This window comes from Drosophila yakuba, chromosome X (assembly GCF_016746365.2).
Source record: "Drosophila yakuba strain Tai18E2 chromosome X, Prin_Dyak_Tai18E2_2.1, whole genome shotgun sequence".
NCBI classification, from domain to species: domain Eukaryota; kingdom Metazoa; phylum Arthropoda; class Insecta; order Diptera; family Drosophilidae; genus Drosophila; species Drosophila yakuba.
In genome coordinates this window covers 17,500,516-17,522,716 of record NC_052526.2, presented here as the reverse complement: position 1 = coordinate 17,522,716, position 22,201 = coordinate 17,500,516, and the positions used below count along the sequence as shown (strand labels likewise).

At 47.5% G+C, this 22,201-nt stretch overlaps 2 protein-coding genes and 1 long non-coding RNA gene across 3 annotated transcripts in view; 2 read left to right on the top strand and 1 right to left on the bottom strand.

Annotated features, from left to right (window-relative positions):
- The window catches only part of LOC6525791, a 51,774-nt gene extending 31,298 nt beyond the window's left edge, over positions 1-20,476 (top strand). Inside the window, exons 3-7 of the mRNA XM_039377633.1 lie at positions 4,186-4,365; positions 16,153-16,244; positions 16,322-16,447; positions 16,913-17,254; positions 17,369-20,476. Of these exons, the coding sequence (XP_039233567.1) occupies positions 4,186-4,365; positions 16,153-16,244; positions 16,322-16,447; positions 16,913-17,254; positions 17,369-19,133 (2,505 nt within the window). The 3' untranslated portion in view covers positions 19,134-20,476. The remainder of the gene's footprint in view (positions 1-4,185; positions 4,366-16,152; positions 16,245-16,321; positions 16,448-16,912; positions 17,255-17,368) is intronic.
- LOC120322403 (protein Ycf2-like) lies at positions 37-4,087 on the top strand. The gene is made up of 2 exons (XM_039377636.1): positions 37-1,853; positions 1,911-4,087. Exons 1-2 carry the CDS (start codon positions 1,851-1,853, stop codon positions 3,888-3,890), a joined length of 1,983 nt encoding a protein of 660 aa, XP_039233570.1. The 5' UTR covers positions 37-1,850; the 3' UTR covers positions 3,891-4,087.
- Positions 8,172-9,478, bottom strand: LOC120322407. The gene is made up of 2 exons (XR_005562210.2): positions 9,023-9,478; positions 8,172-8,965 (listed from the first exon to the last, which is right to left on the bottom strand). It is a non-coding gene; the product is annotated as an uncharacterized LOC120322407 (long non-coding RNA).
- Positions 20,477-22,201: the final 1,725 nt, after the last annotated feature.

The window sequence follows — 22,201 nt, the reverse complement described above, 5'->3', positions numbered from 1 at the left end:
TCTTAGTATTAAATATGCGATTTATTTCAATTTACTTACTAATTACTATATGGTTTTTGAATGGGCATAAACCACTTCATTTAGCGACTTGAATATATTCTCGTTGGTGAGCTGGCCACGTTTTTTGGCACTGCCCACTAAGCCATTGGTTTCAGGCCCAGCCAGGATTCAGTGGTATTGGATTCAGTCCATTGCAATCAGTGTTAACTACAGCTCAGTGCTATATTTATACCATTTGGATGTGGGGGAGCTGCCGAGAGGATGGCATCCGGTCGCAGTCGATTGAGCAATGCCTGGATGGTGTCCTTTCGCACAACATCCCCATGCCAGGCCGCATCTTCCGCTGGCTGCGGATGGGGCTGCGTCTGCTCCACCTCATTATGAAAGCCACCGTGTGATTGACACATGCCCAGGAGGCGGTTGGGAGGAGAAGGATGGGCCTGGCGCTGGAGTCAGAAATCACAAGCAAATAGAATCGTATACTTTCTCATTCGATTTGATTCGCCTCCGTCTGTCACTTTGTGTGCCGCTTTTGTGTGGCGAAAACAAATGCGACCAGAAGCGCAAAGTAGTCCTGCGTGAGTAGTCCTGGCCAAAAGATGGCTATAAGGATGCTTACTTTGCTGGGGGTGGGTAGGGGGGTGGGCCAAGTCGCCTGGCAATTCGATTAGGCCCGTCGTCCGCCGTGGAGCGCAGACAAATGATTACATTTACAACCTTGACGCTGCAGCAGGAGATTCTATTACGGGGCAAAACGGCATGGCCATGGGAATGGGTGTAGGATTCGGATTGGGATTGGGATTCGGATTCGATGTGGGAAGGCGATAGACGGAACGGGATATGATTCGATTCGATTGCTATCACAAAGGGCGACAAATAGCAGGCGCACACACAAACACAAACACACATCTATCACTGCACAGTCACGTGTGCGTACATATGTATGTATGTGAGTGAACTCCAGTTCCTGCTCCTGTTTCTGGTCCTCCACCCGATCCGCCAAATGGAATGATTGATGGGTGGCTGGCTTTGAGCATGGCGGGCTGCATATCCGCCAAGTAGCGTTAAATCTGCTCCTTAAAGACCTCTAATATACATTTATTGTACTCGCTTGTCTTAAGTAATGATTAAAGAGGCATTAAACTTACATATGAATCATATTATGTTAACACCAAGTTTTGAATTTGTTTACATTCCTGTTTCGCTTGGCGTTGCCAGACTGCGTTGCAGCTTTATTTAGAGCCAGCACAAATAGGGTATTCCAGTAACAGTACTCAATCGTTGACTTTTCAATATTAAAGCGAATAAAAAATATAGTCACTAACTTAATTAAATACAAGTGGGTGCGCATTAAGTTTTTTCTTAGCATAGAAACAGTTTAAACTATTCAACGATTCTTGTCTTAAATAATTTATGTCATTTTAGCTTGGACTAATATCAAGTTTATAAAAAGTAAGCAGTGATTCTACCATAACTGCAAATCTACCACTGCTATATGTTAAATTCCGATAAACTTAAGCTTCGAGTTGGCAGGACTACCCACGCGTCGGGCAGTCTGGCAACGCTGCCAATCACAGCACATGCTGGCAGCACGTTTTTGCAAGTTTAAAATACTTAATAGAGTAATACAGGGCTAACGAAACCAGTTTAAGGTAACATTGGTCGCAAGTGTGTCCCCTCCTCGTTTTGATCCTGGCATCTATGACTTTGGGATTTTCACCTTTCTTTCCTTCTGCAACTTCCTGTCAGACGTGTGCGTATGCTGCGAGGACTTTCCAAAAGTTACTTAAAGAATATAAGTTCCTAGAATTTTACTAAACTTAAAGAATAAACTTAAAGCGATCGCAAAAATGGTAAGCAGTGCAGCTGAGACCCATGGATTCCACTTATTTTGCATTGATATTTTGCAGTCGAAGAATTCGGAGCTCCAAGTGCCAAAGCACATCCATTCCCTGAAACAACCAACAAACCATTCAAAAACTCTTGCAAAAAACCTTCCACTGCGACAGCCTACGGAGATTCCCAAAATGGCGCCACATGCCACACTGCAGAATGTGACAATTCTAAAACCGAGTGAGCATTCGAAAAGCCATTTCTCGCTTTCGAAGTATCCGCAGAATCAGCCGCATAGCAACAGTCTCTACAAGTACAGTGTGACCCGTGGCAGCAGCGCTGAGTTCAAGGAGAACGGCAGCAGCCGTTCCCTGCTGAAACATCCGCGGAATCAGTCGCATAAAGGTGTCCACAAGTCTCAGTGTCCACAGGACAGGAATGGGCAGCAGGCGCCGAGCCCAAAGAATTTCACTCAGAGTCAAAAGCCTGAGGCTGCAGGTGCTCCAGCTGCCAGGCAGAAACACAACGCATATCTTGACAATTGGCGTTCCAATTGGAATCACACCATGGCCTACGCCAAGAAGGTTGTGCTCCCGGAAAACCCCAAGCTCATGGACCTTAGCATTAGCCAAGGGAATGTAAGAAATGAGGTATCCCATCCGCTGTCGATGCCCTCGACTTGTCAGCCGCCGATGGGTAGTCAATATACCCACGAACAATCCGTTCCTCTTGATCTTTCGTGTGAGAAAAGGGGTCCACCCAGTGATACCGTGTCCAAAACCGACTGCCCCAGCAGGGATGATGACAAGGAGACAGCGAAACATGCAAACAAGAGCCACCCGCTGAGCTCAGATCATCAGTATGCCATGGTGAAACAAAGTCCGGATAGAAACATTTGCGACATGGATAGCTTTAACGATATGGTTGCGAGCGAGGTTGAACTGAGGGAGTCTCCTTCGGGCATATTCCATTCTTCAGCCGAGGAAAACGGAGCAATTTGCAGGCAGCTGACGGGCACCGATGTGCCGGCTCATGTGGAAGTCCCGAGAGCAGACGGGTGCTACGTCCTGGCCACTGAGAATGGGCAGCCGGAAACTCCAGTACCTTCTGCAGAATTCACAGATGGACTGAAATATCAGGAGCTCATGTCCCAAGACATGGATGCGGAAGCCATCACCTTCGACGAAAATTCAAACGAGCAGTCAAAAGCTTGGCACCATCCTCCAGAGTCCATGGCCTGGCACATGGATGCTAGCAGTGCTGGACAGAGAAATCGGGAAGAATTCAAAACCGTAGAACACTTCGACATTAAGGTGGAGCCGGAACTTCCTGAGCAGATCATGGCCTGTGCCAGTACTGCCGGACAGAATAATCAGGAGGCAGCGTACTGTGAAAATACTTCCAAGAATCCGGATCCGGAAATCTCCACCTACGATGAAAACATCGACGTACTGGATCAGCTGCAAGCCACTATTCCGCCTCCGGAATACATTGTCAGCCAGCAAGATCAGGAAGCCATGCTCTATGGTGATATGGACTCGGATGATGATATGAATCCCGAGGCATATAACAGTATCTTCGACTGTCTGGGACTGGAGACGCAGCAGATGCCAGAGAAGCAGCCAGGCACGGATGACTCCCAATTGCTGACGTCCTCGTCAGAGGATGAGGAATATATTGATGTGGTAGCCTGTAATGCGACACATCCCGTGCTGGACAGCGAGCCGATGATCGAGGAGGTGATTGAGGTGGACCAAGTCGAGGAAGAGGTGGTGGAAGTCGAGGAGGAGGAAGTCGAGGAAGAGGTGGTGGAAGTCGAGGAGGAGGAAGTCGAGGAGGAGGAGGAGGAAGTCGAGGAGGAGATGGAGGAATACGAGGAGGAGATGGAGGAATACGAGGAGGAGATAGAGGAAGTCGAGGAGGAGATAGAGGAAGTCGAGGAGGAGGTGGACGAATTCGAGGAGCTGGACGAGGAAATTGGCGAGGAAGAGGAATCCTATGATGATGGTTCCGATTGGACACAAGAAATGGAGTCCGAGGACGACGAGTCCGACTAAAACCATCGGCTATGCGTCGATTCAATGCCTTCAGCATCTATGACTTTGAGTACAATAGAAATGGTACATTTTGCGGGCTTACAGTGGAGCATTGTTAACAAGTCCCATTTATGTAATTCTATATGTATTTTTTTTTTTTTTTTGAAGCACTTGAATAAATGTGAATGTATTTCATAATTGAGTGAAGTATAAATGAAGTATTGAGTTTAAGTATTAATGGAAACATGTATTGTCGTGGCTACGATACGCAATGATGTCTGATGTCTGTGTTGTAACTTTTTACCCATTTTTGCAGGACATACCGCTGCACGTGGCCATGATCTCCCACATCCTGATCGCCTGGGACCGGATGCGCTGGCTGAACGATCCGCTGAAGGGGCGCCTGCCGGGATTCGTCTGCTGCTGCGCCACCTGGCTAACCGGAATGGTGATTGCCCTGCCCTACCCCATCTACACCATCTACGTGGAGCTGGGGGTGAGTACGAGTACGAGCTCCTCCCACGAGCACTTGTTACATTATTAAAAAAAAATCAGGGTGCACGGCACCTGGTTGCCAGGGCTGATCAAAGCGGAGCGCACTAGACCGGAAAAGCGGCCTGGAATCCTCCACTACCACCACATGCCTCCATCATTCCGTGAGCAACATGACCCGCTAGCCGAGCATCAAGTGACAGATTCCCAGGAATCGAGAACTCACCTGGTTGACTGTCTGCCTGGTTGGCTGGCTGGTTGGCTAGCTGGTTGTGTCTGAAAACTGGGCAGTTTGCCAGGGGCTCTTCTGGCCGAGAAGTGGATACCAATTGCGAGTGGATACCAATTTTGAGTCCGTTAACATCGCCTGTCAACGGACTTCGTGCCTGCATTTTGTTGCCAACAAATTTGGCTACAACGCCTTACAGTGCCGCCCAAGTTCAGCCACAACAGCAACAAGAGACATAAATATTTATGGCCCATAAAGTGTTGGAACTTTCTGATACACTTCCTCCCCACCTTCTCATGTGTGTGTGTGTGTGTGTGTGTAGGTGGTTGTGAGGTTTATGGGTCCATGGGAGCCACCAGCTCCTCTGTGCTGGCACTGTTTCAAATCATCACTGCTTATATATATGCTATGGTACCACCAGACCCTTCTTCAGTCTGCATATTTTGTGAGCTGAATTTTGCAAAAGTGAGCCAAGGAATGCCAACATCTGAAATCAGGCATCACATTCCTGTTCCCAGATAGTTTTATTCTTGGGGGACACACACATTTTAGACTGCAATTGAATTAAGCTGGCAATTTGCGTTTATTTAACAACTTTAAGCCAGGTGTGCTAACATCTAAAATTTACAAAACTAACTTGGGTGATGTCATGTCAGTTTGTTGTATTACTTATGTATACTCTATCTACTCTATTGTGAACTTATATAACTTATATCTACTTAGAGATTAAACATTACTTTCTTACGACCCATAAAAGCCAGAGTGTCAGGGATTACCATGAATTACTATTATAGTGCTTATTTATTGTTCTGAATCCGTTCCATTAGGCCGATCGTTTCTCCAAATGTTTACCATCGTTACCAACGCCACCTTTGACCTCCAGGAACACATTGCACACATTGCCGAGTTGATTGAACCTTTGGTGGCAATTTGTGTAATTTATTTGGCAATTCAGTGACCACAAAACCTGTCAACGCGACTGCGGCAACAAGTGGCAATCCTCTGGAGAATCATGTATACTACGAGTATAAGCATGTACTATACCAGCATATCCTGCTGGCCCAGTCGCCTGTCAATAATTTCATTAATTCAATATTTGCGTATAATTTGATGGCTCCTCTCCAAAGGCAACTCAGCCTGCTTGCAGCTCCGAGCTCCCACTTGGCAAAGTGGGGCTTATTATCTCGAAGGGGGTCTGCCGCCCGTTTGTCTGTCTCCGCTGACACGCCCCCTCTTCCCTTTGCCCCTGGCCACCGCCCATGCTCCTCCTCCTCCTGCTCCTTGCGGCAGCAATTTATGAATATTTTAGCATTCTATTAGCAGGACACACACACACACAGCAGGTCCTTGTCTGGCCCAAATATAGGTGTATATAAACAATTCCATGTGGACTCTGATTGCCAATTCACAATTTGGCAAACTGCTGCTCCACTCTGCCTCCACTCCTGACTCCACTCCTGCCTCCACTCCAGAGATCGTTGTTCCAGCGTTTAATAAGAAAAAGTTTCCCATAGTTTTCGACTCCGCACAAAAATTCAAACCCATTCCCAAAAGCCATGGCAGCAGCCAAAAGTCAAACACTAAAATGAATTGCTCCGCCGGTCCAGGTTCAGATGAGTTCAGTTTTTGGTATTGGACGCAGTTTTCTGGCCAGTTTCGTCTGCGATTTTCTGATTTTCTGATTTTCCGATTTTGTGATTTTCCGTTTTGCCGATTTTCAGGTGGCGGGTAATAAGCGATTTCATAACTGGCCGGCGAAAAGTTTTCTGTTTGTTTTTGTGTTTGGCCTGGAAAAGTGTCAGAAACTTTTCACCACACCAAGCAATTTGAAATTTTCCATATTTCTACGCATGCCCCTCCTCGTCGTGCGTCGTCTGGTGGCAAGTTCCACCTGGCAGCGGCTTCCCTTTGTGCGGCGGCAAATTGATTTTTTAAGTTGTCCCCAAGCAAATCAGAAATACACAAAATACACAAATGCTGGGATCCCTTTACTTTTACCTTTACCTTTACCTTTACCTCCATCAAGCTGCAGGTCCTGTCGCCCGATGTCCTTTAGGAATAGATTTTGCGAGTCTAGTTTACATTTGATAATCTCCGCAATTCAAAGTTGATGTATGCCTCCTGACATCGCGTTTTCTAACCCAATGAGCCGGCAACAATTTGATTAATCAGCTTAAATGTAATATGCAGTACATATATCTTCCAATGAATAAAATGCTATTTTAAACATGTTACAAATGCAAAGTGTATGCTGCACATTTTGTCAGCTGAAAGGGATTAATTTTGAAGGATTTTCAGCAATAAAAAAAACATATAGAAACCGAAATGGCTGCATGCATTATTGATGTAGGGATTAATGTGTAATACATAAACCGATTTTACAATACATCGTTTCATCGAAATAAGCAATTTTAGCTACTGTTTTATATCCGCCACTATACAAAGTAAATACGAGACTTTAAAGCACTGTAAACAGTGTTCAATTTGTATAGGAAACGTTGGGGAAAGTTAAGTGGCCACTTGGATTACACGTTCCAGGATCTCTGGGGACAACGTTTATGACATGGTTGTCGCTGCACTTTGGAGTTGCTACACTTTAAGTTTGCTTTTCGAGGGCGAAAGTTGAGTGGCCAGAAGTTGGGCTCAGTTGAGTCCTCCATCGACCAGCTTAAATCGTTGTGTATGCAAAGAACACGCCTTTGTTTCGTCCTGGCTCGTCCTTACGCTCCTATTTGCTCCGCTCTGCGGCTACAGTTTATTTATGTTTACTGTTCAGTTGTTGCTCCTCATCCCCCAATCCCCATGCCTCTACTGATTCCATTCCCCTACCCACACCCACACCCATTCCCGATACCGATTCCCATCCCGTTGCTGCCTCGTTGCGGATATCCGGTTGCCGGCGTTGACTTTGGCACGCGGCGTCTCCTAATCCCCTCCAGCTCTGCGCTGGCTCCACCTCCTCCTGGTCCCCCCATGTTCCGATGTTCCCATGTTTGGATGTTCCGTGTTACCAACAGAACTTGGCCGGATATGCGCCTGCAAAGCGAAAACGAAATTACGCCAAAGGGTCCAAAAGCGAGGAAAGGGCAGAAAAATTCAAGTCACTGCGCAAAAGAAACGGCTAAAGTAAACATTATCAAGTCTACAAAGGGCGGAATTGGGCTAGGAGCAGTAGGAGGAGCTAGGAGCTGAAGCTGGAGCAGCTAGGAGCGATTGGGAGGACACAACCTCAATAGATTCTGTGAACGAAAAGGAAAGATTATGGGATTGTTGAGACCAAAGACATTTCTTATGGCACTCATAGTTCTCAGTTTCAGTATTTAAAGGTTTTCTATGCATAAAACTTAACAATTAGCAATTCTAATAAATTATTATGCTTTTTGTTGGATTTTAGATAGAAATATCTTACTAACTTATGTATGACTTAGTTTTTCTTGCTCACATATCATTATCCTTTATCATATAGCCTTTATGTTTTTACCTTACCTCTTTGTTATTAACTTATGTACGACTAGGTTTTCACCTGGTTTGGTATTCCTTACACATTGTGTTATTTGCCTTAAACTATGGACAAAGACTTATTTTGTATTTGAGATACATTTTGTTTTATTTTTGAAGGCTCCTAGCTGACATATCACGTCCTGCAAGAGCAAGGGCATCCAGAAGTTGTTAACTCAACTTCGGTCTTCCCCACCAAAAAACCCCGCTCCATTTTGCCATTTTATCTGGCGCAGAAAGAAAAGAAACTTTAAATACAATCAACTGGCCCCATTTGCCTTGGCTTGGGGCTCGTTGTAGCAATTTGTAAAAATTACACATGCACACTCGCCCACACTGCGAGAAAATGCGGCTGTGTTGGTGGCTTGTTGGCTGCGACTGGGACTCAAATGAGACATCCGCTTAGAGCGGAAATCAAATGGCCCCTTTGGCCTGCCTCGTCCTGGTCCAGATCCTGCTCCTGCTCCTGCTCCTGCTCCTGGTCCATGGGAGTGGGCCTTCTCCGCCGGCGCCCTGTTCGTTCTCATCTTCGTCATTATTGCGCATTATTACAGTAAGTTTGTTAGCAGTCTCAAGGGATCGGGATCTCCATCTTCCATGTTCTCCATCTTCCTCCGCCCATTGTTATCCCTTTTCCTTATGGGGCTTATTAAATTGCCCTTTGCCAGGTCACAAGGAGGAATGCAAATTGCCCCATTGTCGGGGTCAAATTAGTTGATGTGTCCAGGGGTCGAATGTGAATGCGAATAAGGATGGCTGCATCTTCTGCTGCTGCATCTGACAGTGGATCATTTCACGGTTTATTTGCATTATTGAAGTTGCAATACTTTGACACTGATGCAGGTGGCATCCATCAAACCATCGTTTTGCACAGGTCCTGTGGCGAGCTTCAAGGACTCAACATCGACCACAAATATGACAAGTTGCAGCTTACAGATTATCAAGGGGGCACACGCTTCATGGGACTCCTGGATGCCTTGCCATTCTGGGCAAGCTCATAGAATTCCATTTAGAAGGAACTGCTGCGTGGAAAGCCATTCATTCATTCATTTCTAAGTAAATACATTGTGCTCTTTCGTTAGAAGCACAGACAATTTCTTGAATTTGTTAGTTAGTCTCAAAATGTTGCTTACAATCAAGATTTTTTTAGCAAGAATTGACCGCTTTGCTAGTTTTCTGACTTTTCTAGTTAACTAGATTTGAGGTACAAGAAAATGTATTAGATTGTGAAGCAGTTGTGTTAAGCAGAAATGAAGTTCAAAAATGGCTATCTAATTTGACTTATTACATATGGCACATTACTCTTGTTAACTTAACTTTCCAATCATATACTTTGTTTTAATTAAAACCCAGTTTTCGCTTGTTCTATTTAAATTCGTTGGGTCTTGAGATATTCATGTTGGGTCCTTGAAAAGGGTCCTAATGGTTGCTGTGTGTTTCCGAGGAACTCCACCATTCATTCCCCATTCTGCTCTGTTGATTGGCATTTTCAATTATTAAGCAGGCAGACGTAAATTCATTTCCACAGCAATTCACACTGAAAGCGAAGCCAAACACACAGTAAACACAGCAGGCGGTTGGTGCACCACCCACACCACCCACACCACCCACACCACCCACTTTCTCCACCCACATTCAGCACCACCCACTGACCACTTCACCTTACAAGTTGGGACATAAAAGTCTTATTGGCGAATCGTGAGACTTGCACTGCAAGTTGATTCGCATTTTCAGTTGTGTGTTTCGTTTAACGCAATTTTAATGGCCAGCAATGATGTTGCCCATCGGCGACTCCTCCGCTGCCCGCTGCAAATTGCGTGGCAATGGGCAGCCAGGATTAGGAGCCAGGACTCTTTACTCCCTCTCTTCTTTTTTTTTTTTTTTTTTTTTTTAATGCGCCTTGCAATCGCCCCCGTTAGGCAATCAATTTTTATCACCCACCCACTCTGCCCGATTTTGCCGGCGAGCAGCAACAGCTGGCGTGGCAACTAATGCCATCGTGCCACCGATAATGTGGGGCAGGTGGCAAGAATCAGGGTGGTGTGGCGCTGCTAGGAGTTTCGGCACTTCTAGGGGGTTGGAACAAGGAGATGGGTTTATTGAAGGGGTTAGCAAATGGCAAACGACTTTGACAAATACCCCAATGCAGTAAGGTGTGGTGAAAGCAGCCTTTCAACTTGTCCCGCCCCTCATCCTCCTTCCCCATCTTTTCCGCCCCTTTTCCCAAACGGCAGCTCGACCAGGTCGCTGGTTTCTACGCTCCGGCGAATTCCTGGTAAACGTTTTACATATTGTAAAATAACAATATCAACAAATTCAGCGAAAAGACAGCGAAGCACAGCAGACAGCAGTCATCGAAATGGAGTCCAGCGAGGGCAGCTCAATCACTTCCTAAACAACCAAAAGCACTTCATATTTGGGCACAAATACTTTCTTCGAGGGAAACTGGAACTCTTTGAGCCACCCAACCACCCAACCACTGGGGCATGTCAAATTTCTGCCTGCCTCGGGCCGAGAAATGGCAGCTCAAATTTCGTTATAATATTTATGCGCTCTCCGCCTGTGTGTGTGCATGTGTGTGGGTGGATGGTTGCCTCAATGGATGGGTGGTTCGGTGGTTGGGTGGTTGGGTGGTTGGGTGGCTGGCTGAGTGCCTGGGTGGTTGGATGGTAGTGCCAGCTTTTGCCAGCTCCGTTGGCAAGTGCGCACTTTAAAGCTCCGCTTTGGATCTTCAAATTGTTGTGCGGTCGCAACAATCGTTCGGGTTGTCGCTACCCGTAACCCGTAGTCCGTAGTCCGTATCCCGTTGTCCGTAGTCCATAGTCCGTATTCCGCATCCTTTGGCTGGCCTCCGCTCCTGGAGAGCGTGTTCAATGGACCGGGGGTGTCCTTGTTGATGCCACTGTGTTATTGTGCGGTAAGCAGCTTACGGCCCTAAATCACTTGCCCCAAAAAAAGGGGACAAACGAGCCGCGGCGGCTCTACGGTCTACGGTCCAACTGGAGTTCTAAAGACGGAGCATTAGAGCCAAACAAACTCATCAGTGGCAGCGAATCGAAATTAGAATTCAACAAAGGCAACAAAAGTTTCAAGTGCCCGACGCACTCGTCTCCAGGTTTCAGAGTATATGTGTAAAAGTATGTTTTTTTTTTTTGGCAATTGTATTCGCAACCAAATTACATACAATGCGCGTATATATTTACACAAAAGTGGATATATATGTACATATGTACATTATGTTGCCAGTCAGCCATTGTTGTTATGCGCATAGGCATAAAATATTAAGAACATCAAGTGCAAGCTGGGAGCAGTCGGGGGAGGGTGGGAAAAACTGGCGAGCTGGGAAAACTTTTAGAATGGAAAAGTAAGTGCGTATAAGCACGCATAAAAATGTAAAGAAGTGGGCGCCAGTCTCGACAACATTTCCAACTGATTTTCCCTCCTTTCCTTTTTCCGACACAATCTCTTTTGGCCAATCTGTGCGGATTTCCCGATCGTACAGCGATTTTCCCAACGTCTTTCCACCGCCCTAATGACTTTTTTCGCGCTTTCCACTTCGTTTGCATTTTCCTCTGTCACTTAAAACAAACAAAAATATAAAAACGGCGAAACTGCGGCGGTTGGGGGAAATCAAAACCAAAGACTGTACCTCTGCCTACAGCACTGAAACAAAATGTTGTAGCCACGTTCTCAGTTGGAAATAACTTGGATAGGATAACTATCATAAGAAGGATGTGGTTACTAATGTTGGCTTTGCTAATGTGTCTTTCAAATGCAAATTTCAAATGCAAATTTCAAATACAATTTTCAAATACAATTTTCAAATACAAATTTAAACACGAATTTGTATGATTTAGCATGGGGATGAGTATCTGAGTAACTATTATCACTGTGCATATGGAAATTTCTGCTCTCCATGTCCTTTTAGTCCTGTCCTCTATGCGTGTGTGCGCGTGTGTGTGTGTGTAGGCGCTTGTTCCTGTGTGTTTTTGTGCACTTTACGACTTTAATTACGTAAGTACATAATTGTGTTATTATCGTAAGCCCGCAGAGCGCAACACATGCTTCGGTCCTTGTCCAGATCCTTGTCCGTGTCCGTGTCCGTGTCCGTGTCCCTGTCCGTGTCCTTGTCCGTGGCCGTGTCCGCATCCGGGCCGTGATCCCGGCCGGGGCCTCTGGTCAGCCAGTGTGTGTGGTGTGTGGTGTGTGGTGTGTGTGCTTTGCCAGTGACCTCGTCTGGTCGCTTGGCCAGCATTTTACGGCCATTAAGTTCGGGGCAGTGTCTTTTTCGGTGTCGCCCATTTGCCTTTCTGTGTTCTGTGTATCCTGCTCACACAGTTCACCCAGCTCACCCAGTTCATCCAATTCAGACCGAAAAGGACCTCGTGCACCCGGCTTTATTTCGATGGCCTAACCTTTGGGTTCCGCTCCGCTGTTTACATTATAATCCCGTCAGGCTGCCTCCATCCCAAAAGCATTTTGTCTGCTCATTGTTTTCTTATTATTTAAATTACGAAATTCTGTTTTTAATTATGCATTGCTTCTTCCGCTCCTGCTGCTTCGACTTTTCCGCTTCTCCATCTCCATCTCCATCCATTAGAAGCAATTTGCGTATAATTTGAAACTCCGATTATTGGTAACCTTTCTCCCCTCCGTCTGCATCTTCTTCATCTTCGAGTGGCGCCTCTGAAAACTCAATTTCCACCCGCTTTTCCTGCCCAATTATTTTCCTTTAATTAAGACGCACATACGTGTGTCTGTGTGTGTGGGGCAATGTTTCGATTCAATTATCGCTTTGATAAATATATTTAAATATATTGCCAACATTTGAGACTGACAAATAAGAGATTCCTCGACTTTTTCACATTGTTTCCACTTCTCGTACTTTGTGTTTCGTGGGTAACTGAAAGCCAAGGACATCAAATTTCAAAGAAAAACGCTGCAGTTGTGAGCTGGGAAAAGCGAAGAAAAGTGGAAGAAAAGTGGAGAAAAGCCTGCCCAACAGGTGAAATTGAAATGGAAAGGAAGAGGGAAGATGTTGAGCTCCAAGGCTACAAAAGCTGGCGGAGAATAGTTCCATCTGCGTGTGTTGTTGCTTTTCCCCCAATACACCCAGATCAATATCCATCTCAATTTCGGCGCAACTTTTTCGCCCGCCTCGCCTGTAAATGATTATTAAATGCTTTTCATTTCCAGCTCTTGCCAACCATCATCCAATAAGCAAAAAGCCAAAGCCAAAGCCAAAACCAAGACCAAGACTTGTGTACACTGTGCGCTTCTGGAGCGGCAATTCGTCAAAGTCAAAATTGCGACAGTGGAAATGATGATACTTCTGCATACTTTCCACCTCCTTCCTCGTTGGTTGCAATTTGTTTTTGGGGGGGGGGGGGCAAGGAGGCGGCGGAATGTGGCCTCTGCCTGCTGGCAGCACGGAAATAAATTGTTATTAATGTGCTTGCCTGTGGCGGCCCAGCTCCTGGTTACCGGGAATCCAAATACCCACACCCATTGCCATCGTCTAGAGTCGATAAATTATTTGGCAAACGCGCGCCAAATTGTAAATATCTTTATGCGTGGGCGAAAAAGCCCCAATAATGCCGGCCAATTTAATGGGCTGGCCACTTGTTGGATGTTTCTGAAACTGGAACTTGGAACTGGGGGTATGGGATGGAGTACACCACATCGACATCATCCAGCCATAAAGTGTTTACGGCCAGCGCTTAAATTGATTTGTGCCCAGCACGAATCAAATCAATTGCATTAGCGAACTCGATGATTTCGAGAGCCAGAGGTAATCATAACTGCGGGTCCTGCCGCGGCGCAGATCCTTTGACTTCCTTTGACGTCGCCATAAAGCGGAAACCGTTACTGCCAGCCGGGCAGGAGATGATGAGCATAAAAAAGGCGCCACCTAGCATCACCAGGAGTCCACATCCCACATCTCCAGCATTTGGTATTTGGCATCCTGGAAGCGATGCCATCAAGGCCACACACCCATGCCGGGTATCCTTGGCAAGACGCCCCCAGGACTCGTTAAATTGCGTGCAGCATCCGTCGACTCCCCCCTCTGCCCCCCTCTGCCCCCCCTCTTCCCATCTCATCCCCTTTCTCCGGCTAACAGTGGTTGGCCACGTCGGTGCACAGGGAGAAAAACAACATGGGTTTATCGTCGCCCCAACTGGAAACTCGTTAAAAAGTTCTCCCTTGCCAATTAGCATAACGGAAAAATATTGACACGATTTCTTCTTTTCCAGTTGGCCAAATTAGCATATGGTAATTAATATAGCAATAAATCAGCAGAAAAGGTTAGGAAAAATATTAAAATTGTGTGTTAGGTGGATAACCTTGAATCGAATTTGGTTGCAATACAGTTGAGTTTTAGGTCTAAAATTATAAAAATGCTGATTCAGTTTAGTTCACAATTCCTCAGCTGTATTTCAGTGTTTAGTATTTTTGCGAGTGTCGCAACCTCATCCTTTGATTTTGATTTCCCCGCCCCGCTTGGCGACTGTTGTCGTTTATTTGCATTTGACTGTGCGCAGCGGCCAAAGTATTCAAAACAGATTTGTTGGCCAGATTGTACAGCGCTAACAGTTCATTACCCAAATGACTGTGGGCCAAAAGGACGCGGACGTGGTGCGGTGCGGTGCGGTGCGGTGCGGCGCAATGCGATTTGGTTGAAAAGGTTTCATTACAATTTCGGGCACTCGGCGAATGGAAAACTTTTCCACCACTCCAAGCATCCTTCCTCCACATCCCCTTTCTCCTCCTCTCGCGGCCATTTGGTAGTTTGAGATTTGATTTAAAAGTTGGAGCCAAGTTTTAGCCGCCTTCGAGGGGAGGAAGGTGGAATTTGTGGGCCTGCCGTCGAGGGAATCGCAAACTTTTTAATAGTTATTCATACAAAATCATTTGCGATTGCCCTGCTCCACGAGTGCCTCCATATGTGTGCCACCAACCACCTACATACATACATATATAAGAAAACTTTGGAGAACAGAGTTTCAGAGCCTGCTCCATTCTGGCGGAATAATTATGCGCCACATAATAATGCGGCACCATCCTTCCGTGGAAGCAACCATCCATTGGTTCATCGCACCTGGCCACTTGACCAGGCAGCTGATTGATGGAAGGAGCGCCTCCCCAAAACGAGGACTCTCCTTTGCTGAAGCTCTGGATTTAAGGCCACTCAGGTGGGGATATGGCAGTGCCTCCATACGCACCTGACATCCTGCGGAGCAGTTTAATGAGAAAATAACTTGGATGCGGCCATAAATTCATTTCCGCCCTTTGTTTAATTTCCTTTGCCATTCGAAAAAGTTTCTCGCTACGCGCGAATTCGTATGTAATTACAATTACGATGTAATCTCTGGCCTTCCACGGCAAGAATGCCAGAATTCTCTCCGGGATGGTGGAGATGGTGAAGATGGTGGAACCACCTGGTTCGCGGGTCAGGGTCATGGTCGAGGTCGCACTGTGGCGCCATAGTGAGCGAACCGTGTTACAGATGCCGCACTCCAGATACACTGGGGCGGTAAATTGGCAGACAAGTTGATTCAATTACTGCTTTTCGCATGGCAATCTACTCTGCTCGTATAGTAGACCACCAGACATCAAAGAGAAGCCGCTGCCTACGAACTTCCTGCCCTTCATGCCTTTAGTCCTTTACTCCTTCATGCCATCATCACTTGACAACGACTCTGTAATTATAAAATCAATGAAAATAGTTTGTCCACCTGCTTCGCTACTACCAAACGATACCAAAATGTCAGTCAGTCAATGACCTGAGTCGAGTGGTCTGGTTGGCCCCGATTTTGAAATGTAAAACGATGGTTGGCTAAGAGCTAAGCGGCTACTTCAAAGACGGCAAGTCAAATCAATTATTTAGTAAGTACTTGGAGTGGAGTGAATTGGCGTTATTATGCTTCTGATTGCCGTACTTCGATGATAAGTGGGACAGCAAACTTTAGCAACTGAAGGAATCAGGGACACTTAGTAACACTGCAAATGTTTGGGAAATAATAACTATTGCCTCGATAACACAACTACATATGCATATTGCAGGACTACATGCCGCAGCTGTCGGGGATTGGCTTGTGCGTGGTCAACCTGATGGACGACATGCAGGAGTACACGCGCGGACTCTTCCTGCTAATGTGAGTGCACCCATGTGAAGAGTGCCTTGTGTTGGTGGAGTGTGACCCCCACTGAACATTTTTGTTTCCATTTCCAGGTACTGCGGTCCGGCCATCCTGCTGTCCTACCTGTACATCCGCACCTCCCAGGAGCTGCGTCCGCCCGACGGACCCTTCGCCGTCATGATGTACGAACACCGCGCCGATCTGCGGATGCGCCAAAGGTGAGAGCACTCGCCGTGATTAATTTGTAATATTAGGCCAGCCTATCTGCGTCTGCTAATTGGACTGATTAATTCGGTGATTTACCAATCAGTGCGCCTGTGCCTGGCCGAGTAACCCGATTCGCAATCACTCAGCCCGTGTGGCCAACTCCAATCCCTTGGCCAGCGCTAATGAGCCAGCGCCATCGCCATCGTCCTCCTGGCGACTCTTGCCTAACGAGTTCCAATTTCTTAAGCCACTTTTTTCGCTCACCCCTTCACTATTATTGCGCACTTAAAGGGGCGGAAGATGGCTCCTCCTCTCATTACTTTAATGGGTGAGCCAAAGGACTTGGTATAAGTGGCATAATTTACTGGCTTACTTGCCCATAGCAAACCGAAACTAGATAACTTTGTACATTAACGAATATCTTCGAATGACTTTACATGCATCCATAATTGATCGTTTATAATCTTCCCCGCTAGAAACTCCTCCACATCCTCGGTGGAGCCGCGTCATCTGAGCGGCGGGGGCGTGGCAGGATTAAGCAATGGAGGAGGCGCCAGCTCCGCCCGCTCCTACGATTTGTACAGCGCCGAACTGGACGTGCATCGCGAGAAGCGGAAGCAGCGCAACTTTGGGAGCATGGCCGCCACCCAGGTGGTGTGCATGTGTCCACTGATGATACTGCGCTTCGCCAGGCTCTCGCTGGAGGAGACGTACGAGAATGCCAAGCACTTTGACTTCACCTACCTGATGTTCGTGTGGGTGGCCTTTCTGCCCACCGTCATCTTTCCGTGCATCTACGCCTCGCAAATATTGCCCAGGTGAGTGAGTCGCCATCAACACCTGACAAATAAACCCAGCACCTGAAGAGATGACTCATTTCCTGCATCATTTGACCTTTCCTTTTTCCATTGCTTTTCTCATACATCCCGCAGAGATGAACAGGAGCGTCTGAGGGGCTATTTCCGGTTATCCTCGAAGCGCAAGTCGAAGTCCCAGCGTCGCAGCGATGCTGGCGGAGGATCCGGCGTGGGCGGCAGTTCTCGCGAGGATTCCATCGAGAAGGACGAGGCCTCGAACACGACCAGTGTTCACCATGCCGCTGAGCCGCACAAGCATTCGTCGAAGTTGCGACACGAGCGCGAGGTGCGTCTGCCAGGACACGGATCGTCGGCTGGCGGCGATCGCTACTCAGGAGCACCCTATCGCCAGGGCAAGGACAGGGAAAGGGACAGGGAGCGGGAGCGGGAGCGGGATAGGGATAGAGATAGGGAGAGGGAGCGGGATCGGGAACGACAGAGGGCGAGCGGTCGCGGGGCGGGAGACGCCGGTGTGGTGAACAATCTGGGCAAGGATATGCGCGGCAAGAAGCACGATGTCAAGATCAACATCATCTCGGATGGCGTCGGTCACGCCCATGCCACCCATTCCGCTCACCGCAAGCAGCCGGGCGGCGGCAACAGCAGCAGCAACAACAATAACAACAACAACAACAACAACAGCAGCAGCAGCAGTCGAAGTCGCACCAATCCCGGCCAGCGGCATGGCAGCGGCAAGCTGACCGCCGCCGACTGCCTGTCCAACGTGACCGCCTCGACGTTCTGCAACGGCGGCGGAAGCGTGACGGCCGGCGGCGCCACCGGAAACGGAAACGGCCTGAGCAGCGTACTAATCCCGGACGACAGCAGCACAAGCAACTACGGCGACGGCGAGGAGAGCTCCGTGGTCAGCAGCATGATGGTGCCGCCGCAACGCTGGCCAGGATCGGGCGGCGGCGTGCTGCGCCACAAGGATGTGTCGTTTAGCGAGTGCAGCAGCACGTTCTCGTCGAGCACACTGGAGCGCGACCTGGAGATCATGGACCAGCTGGAGCGGGAGCGCAGCATGGACATCCAGGAGATGCTGCAACGGGAACGGGAGCGGGAAAAGGTGCGCCGCCAGCTGCCGGACATCGAGAAGCTCTACGCCCAGCGTTCGCCGAAGGGCAAGCGCGGCGAGGCAGCTGGTGCTGGAGCAGGTGCGGGATTGGCACTGGTCATGCCCGGCAGTGATCCGCTGAGCAGTCTCTCGCAATCCCAGTCGCTCTCCACGGAGTACAGCCTGTGCTCCACGCTGGAGACGAGCGGCGTTGGCCACGACGAGGTGGTGCTGCCACATCACCTGGAGGAGGTGGAGGAGGAGGTGGTGCCGCCGGATTTCTATGACAGCTATACGCCCGGCGGCACCCAGAATCTGCCGCCCACAGCGGGTGGCGCTGTGCCGGTGGCCAGCAGTGCTGCAGTTCCCGCGTATCAGTATCAGTACAGTCGCAATCGGCTGAGCCGCAAGAGTTCCGGCTCCAGTTCGGGTCACCATCATCACGGTCATCATCATGGCCAGCATGGCGGCGGGGGCGTTGGAGGCGTGGCCGGTGGACGCGGCTCCAAGCGGGACAGCTTCAATTCGCTGAACGGCACGGATCTGATTGCCGGCGCCTTTTGCGAGCTGGATCCCACGCAACCGCTGAACAAGATGGCCGTGATCGAGGGCCGGATGCGACGCAGCAGTCCGCGCAATGCCAGCTTCAGTTCCGGATCCGGTGTGTCCGGCCGCAGTTCGATGAAGTCCTCGTCGCGGGACTACGACTACGGACATGGCTCCTCCTCGCACTCGGCGCATCCGGAGCTCGATTTCAGGGAGAACATCTTTGCGGAGCTCTAAGCTGCCACTCCGGGTGGCAGAGATGTGGCAGAGATGTGGCAGAGAGATTTTTGGGGCAGCAGCGGCGAGTGAGGGAAACGAAAAAGCTTTACGGTTACGGATTTGCCAGGAGTTGTGCAGCTACGGGAGCTACGTGTTTAAGTAGAAGTATCTGCAGAAGCTGTAATTTTTTTGTGTAGTGTATGGTTACTCACTTTTTTTTTTTGGTTTTTTGTAAGCAGAGTTGCAGTTGCTCAGCGTGGAGAGCAGTAGAGTTTTGGGGACGTGTGGAACTATGGAATACTTGTAAGTTACTGCAGGCTTACGAAGATATAGATACAGATACAAGATACATTTACACCTAAATGCATAAGATAAACTAAATATATAGACCGAGTTATTGGAATACTTCGCCCAACTGGTTGTTGACTAATGTTTGTTGATTTCTGCGATCGGCGGGATTAGGATCACAGATCAGGGATCGCAGTTTGCAGTTTACAGATCAGAGAGTTTAGGGAGAAGAAAATGGGAAAAATGGGGAAAGTGGGAAATGGGAAATGGGAAAACTGTGCCAAGAATCGGATATGGGAAGCACTCCCACGTACACATATATATATATATATGTCTTTTAAATGTTGCTTACTTTGATGGGGGAGGGGGGCAGGGATGTGCCTGTGTTTTTAAACTTTCCCAAGCTACATACATACATATATGGATATATATATATATACATTACGATATATATATAGACTAGACATATGCTAAGACATATTGAATATTACGAAATCAATTGAAAAGTTTATTGAATGTTAAATCAAAGTCAAACTACGAACTACGAATTACAATATACAATATACCTAACATATACAAAATCGGAATAAAACCATACAAGTTATAGCTGTAAGACTGGGCAATTCTTCTGAGCCCCAAAGAATTGCTCCCACACACACACACACACACATATACACACAGATACACACACACAGTAACGAAGTAAATGTTTCCGCATTCAGCAGGAATCCAGATACAGATTCAATTTGTTGGGCCTCCTCCGGATCCGGACTCGGCATCTCATCCCGATACCCGATCCAGATCCCGATCCTGCCTAGATTCTAGATTTATATAGCCCTATATACATACATACATACATACATACATACCCCTAATTGTGCAAGTGTCTGTGCGTGTGTCTAGAATTAAGTTCATTTTTTCTGTGCCGCTCCGCTGGCTGTTTGTTGTGTTGATTTGGTGCGATGGTTTGCTTGGTGGTGCGGTGGTGCGGCGGCACGGTGGTGCTGCTGCCTTGGTGTGAGCAAAAAACTAATAAAAACAAATTTTATGTGAGTTGAACACACAAAAGCAAATCTCTCATTGACAGCGTTTTATTTGGGAGTTGTCCATCAGTGTAAACCCTAAAATCCCATTTTAACTCAATCCCCGGGGCCCATAGGTAAGCCTACACTGGGAGAAATGCAACCAAAAAAAATGGGTGTTCAAAATCAACAATTAGGGTGTTCAAAAGTATGGACATTCAGTCACTTTGAATGAATCCTTAGTGTTTTAATTTTGCATTTTTGTACATATTGGACATGATTAAATATTGATGGATTTCTTTATTTTTGGTAGAATATTATAATTTAATCTGACTGATACGTTAAAGTTGAGTAACCCTTTGACCTGCAAGGCAGTTATTTATTTCGTTTTTCTGCGTGCTTTTTGGGGATTCTGGGTCCCGGGGTGGCGCGCACCTCAATAAAATCCGTGGGAATGCAGGGTTGGGCTCCGAAAAATAATACGCGCCTGCGGGGAGCAATGGATGCCCCGGGGGGAATGGGCATGGACATGGGAATGGGGTCAGTGCGCGAGTTCAAAAGTTCAACGCGGGGCCACTGGCTCAGCCTCCGATCCGGATCCGCGTCCTCCTGCCATTCCTCCTCCTCCTCCTCCTCCTGCAGTTTGGGTTTCAACTACGGTTCCGTCGTCCACCCGTGACCTGACCCAGTAAAATGATTAAGTGGCGTTATTTAGCAGCTGGCTGGATTTACTTGACTTGCTAGCTCCACATCCACATCCACTTCCACTGCCACTGCCACATCCACATCCACATCCATTTCCACTTTCACCAGTTTGTCTCCATTTGTGTTCATCTGCTTTTGGGTCGCCTTCTATTTCGTTTTTTTTTTTTTTTTTTTCATAATTTGCGCTGTTTATTTTGATGGCTTATGGGGGGGTAATCGTAAAACGACAAGCATTTCATTCGGAAAAGTCAACTTTAATGGAGAAAACACGCCCGGCCGGAAAGTACGACTACATGGATAGATAGGGCGAGCCCCAAGGAATGCAGTCGCCTCCAAGCGAAAGGAGAAGTTATGGCCATTACCCCGGGGCACATTAAGTTGGGAACTCGGTTTGGGTCACTTTATTGGGGTAATGCGGGTCAGCAGGCACACACACAAACACACACAAACACACACAGCTCACACACACACAGAGACAGAGACAGAGACACACAGATGGGGAGAGACAACTTTCAATCGTGTGAAATGCGCTTTCAATTACACGCCGCGTAATGAAATGCGCAAATAAATGTATGACGATCACGTATCACGTATACGCAACGGTGGCAGGTAAGCGCGCTTAAGTGACCATTACGCACTAACCAGCTCTTTGCTGCTTTCATAATCGATGCCCTCTGCCAACGGGGCCCAAATCTCTTTGGGCCATCAAAACTGCATTCCAATTGAGCCGATTTTTCGCTCTTTTACGTTTTGGGGTTTTGGCCTTAACCCCGCTTCCTTATCTTGTGGTGGATTTTTGCCATCCCACACACAGCGACAAAAGCCCACTGTCTTCACCATTTACTCAGCTCACTTACCCAGAGAAGTATGTGATAAAGACGCACGCATTTTGGCGCCGTGTAAACAAAGTTAGCGAGTTTCGCTTTTGGGACATATATACACGAGTATTGGGCATTCCCGGCACGTTCCTATAAACAACGTTTTATGCCGGTGTTTATGTTTAGTTTGCCGTTCGCCCAGCGAGGGGGGAGGGGGGAGTGGGGCGGATTGTTATGTAAGTGCCAAAGAGCA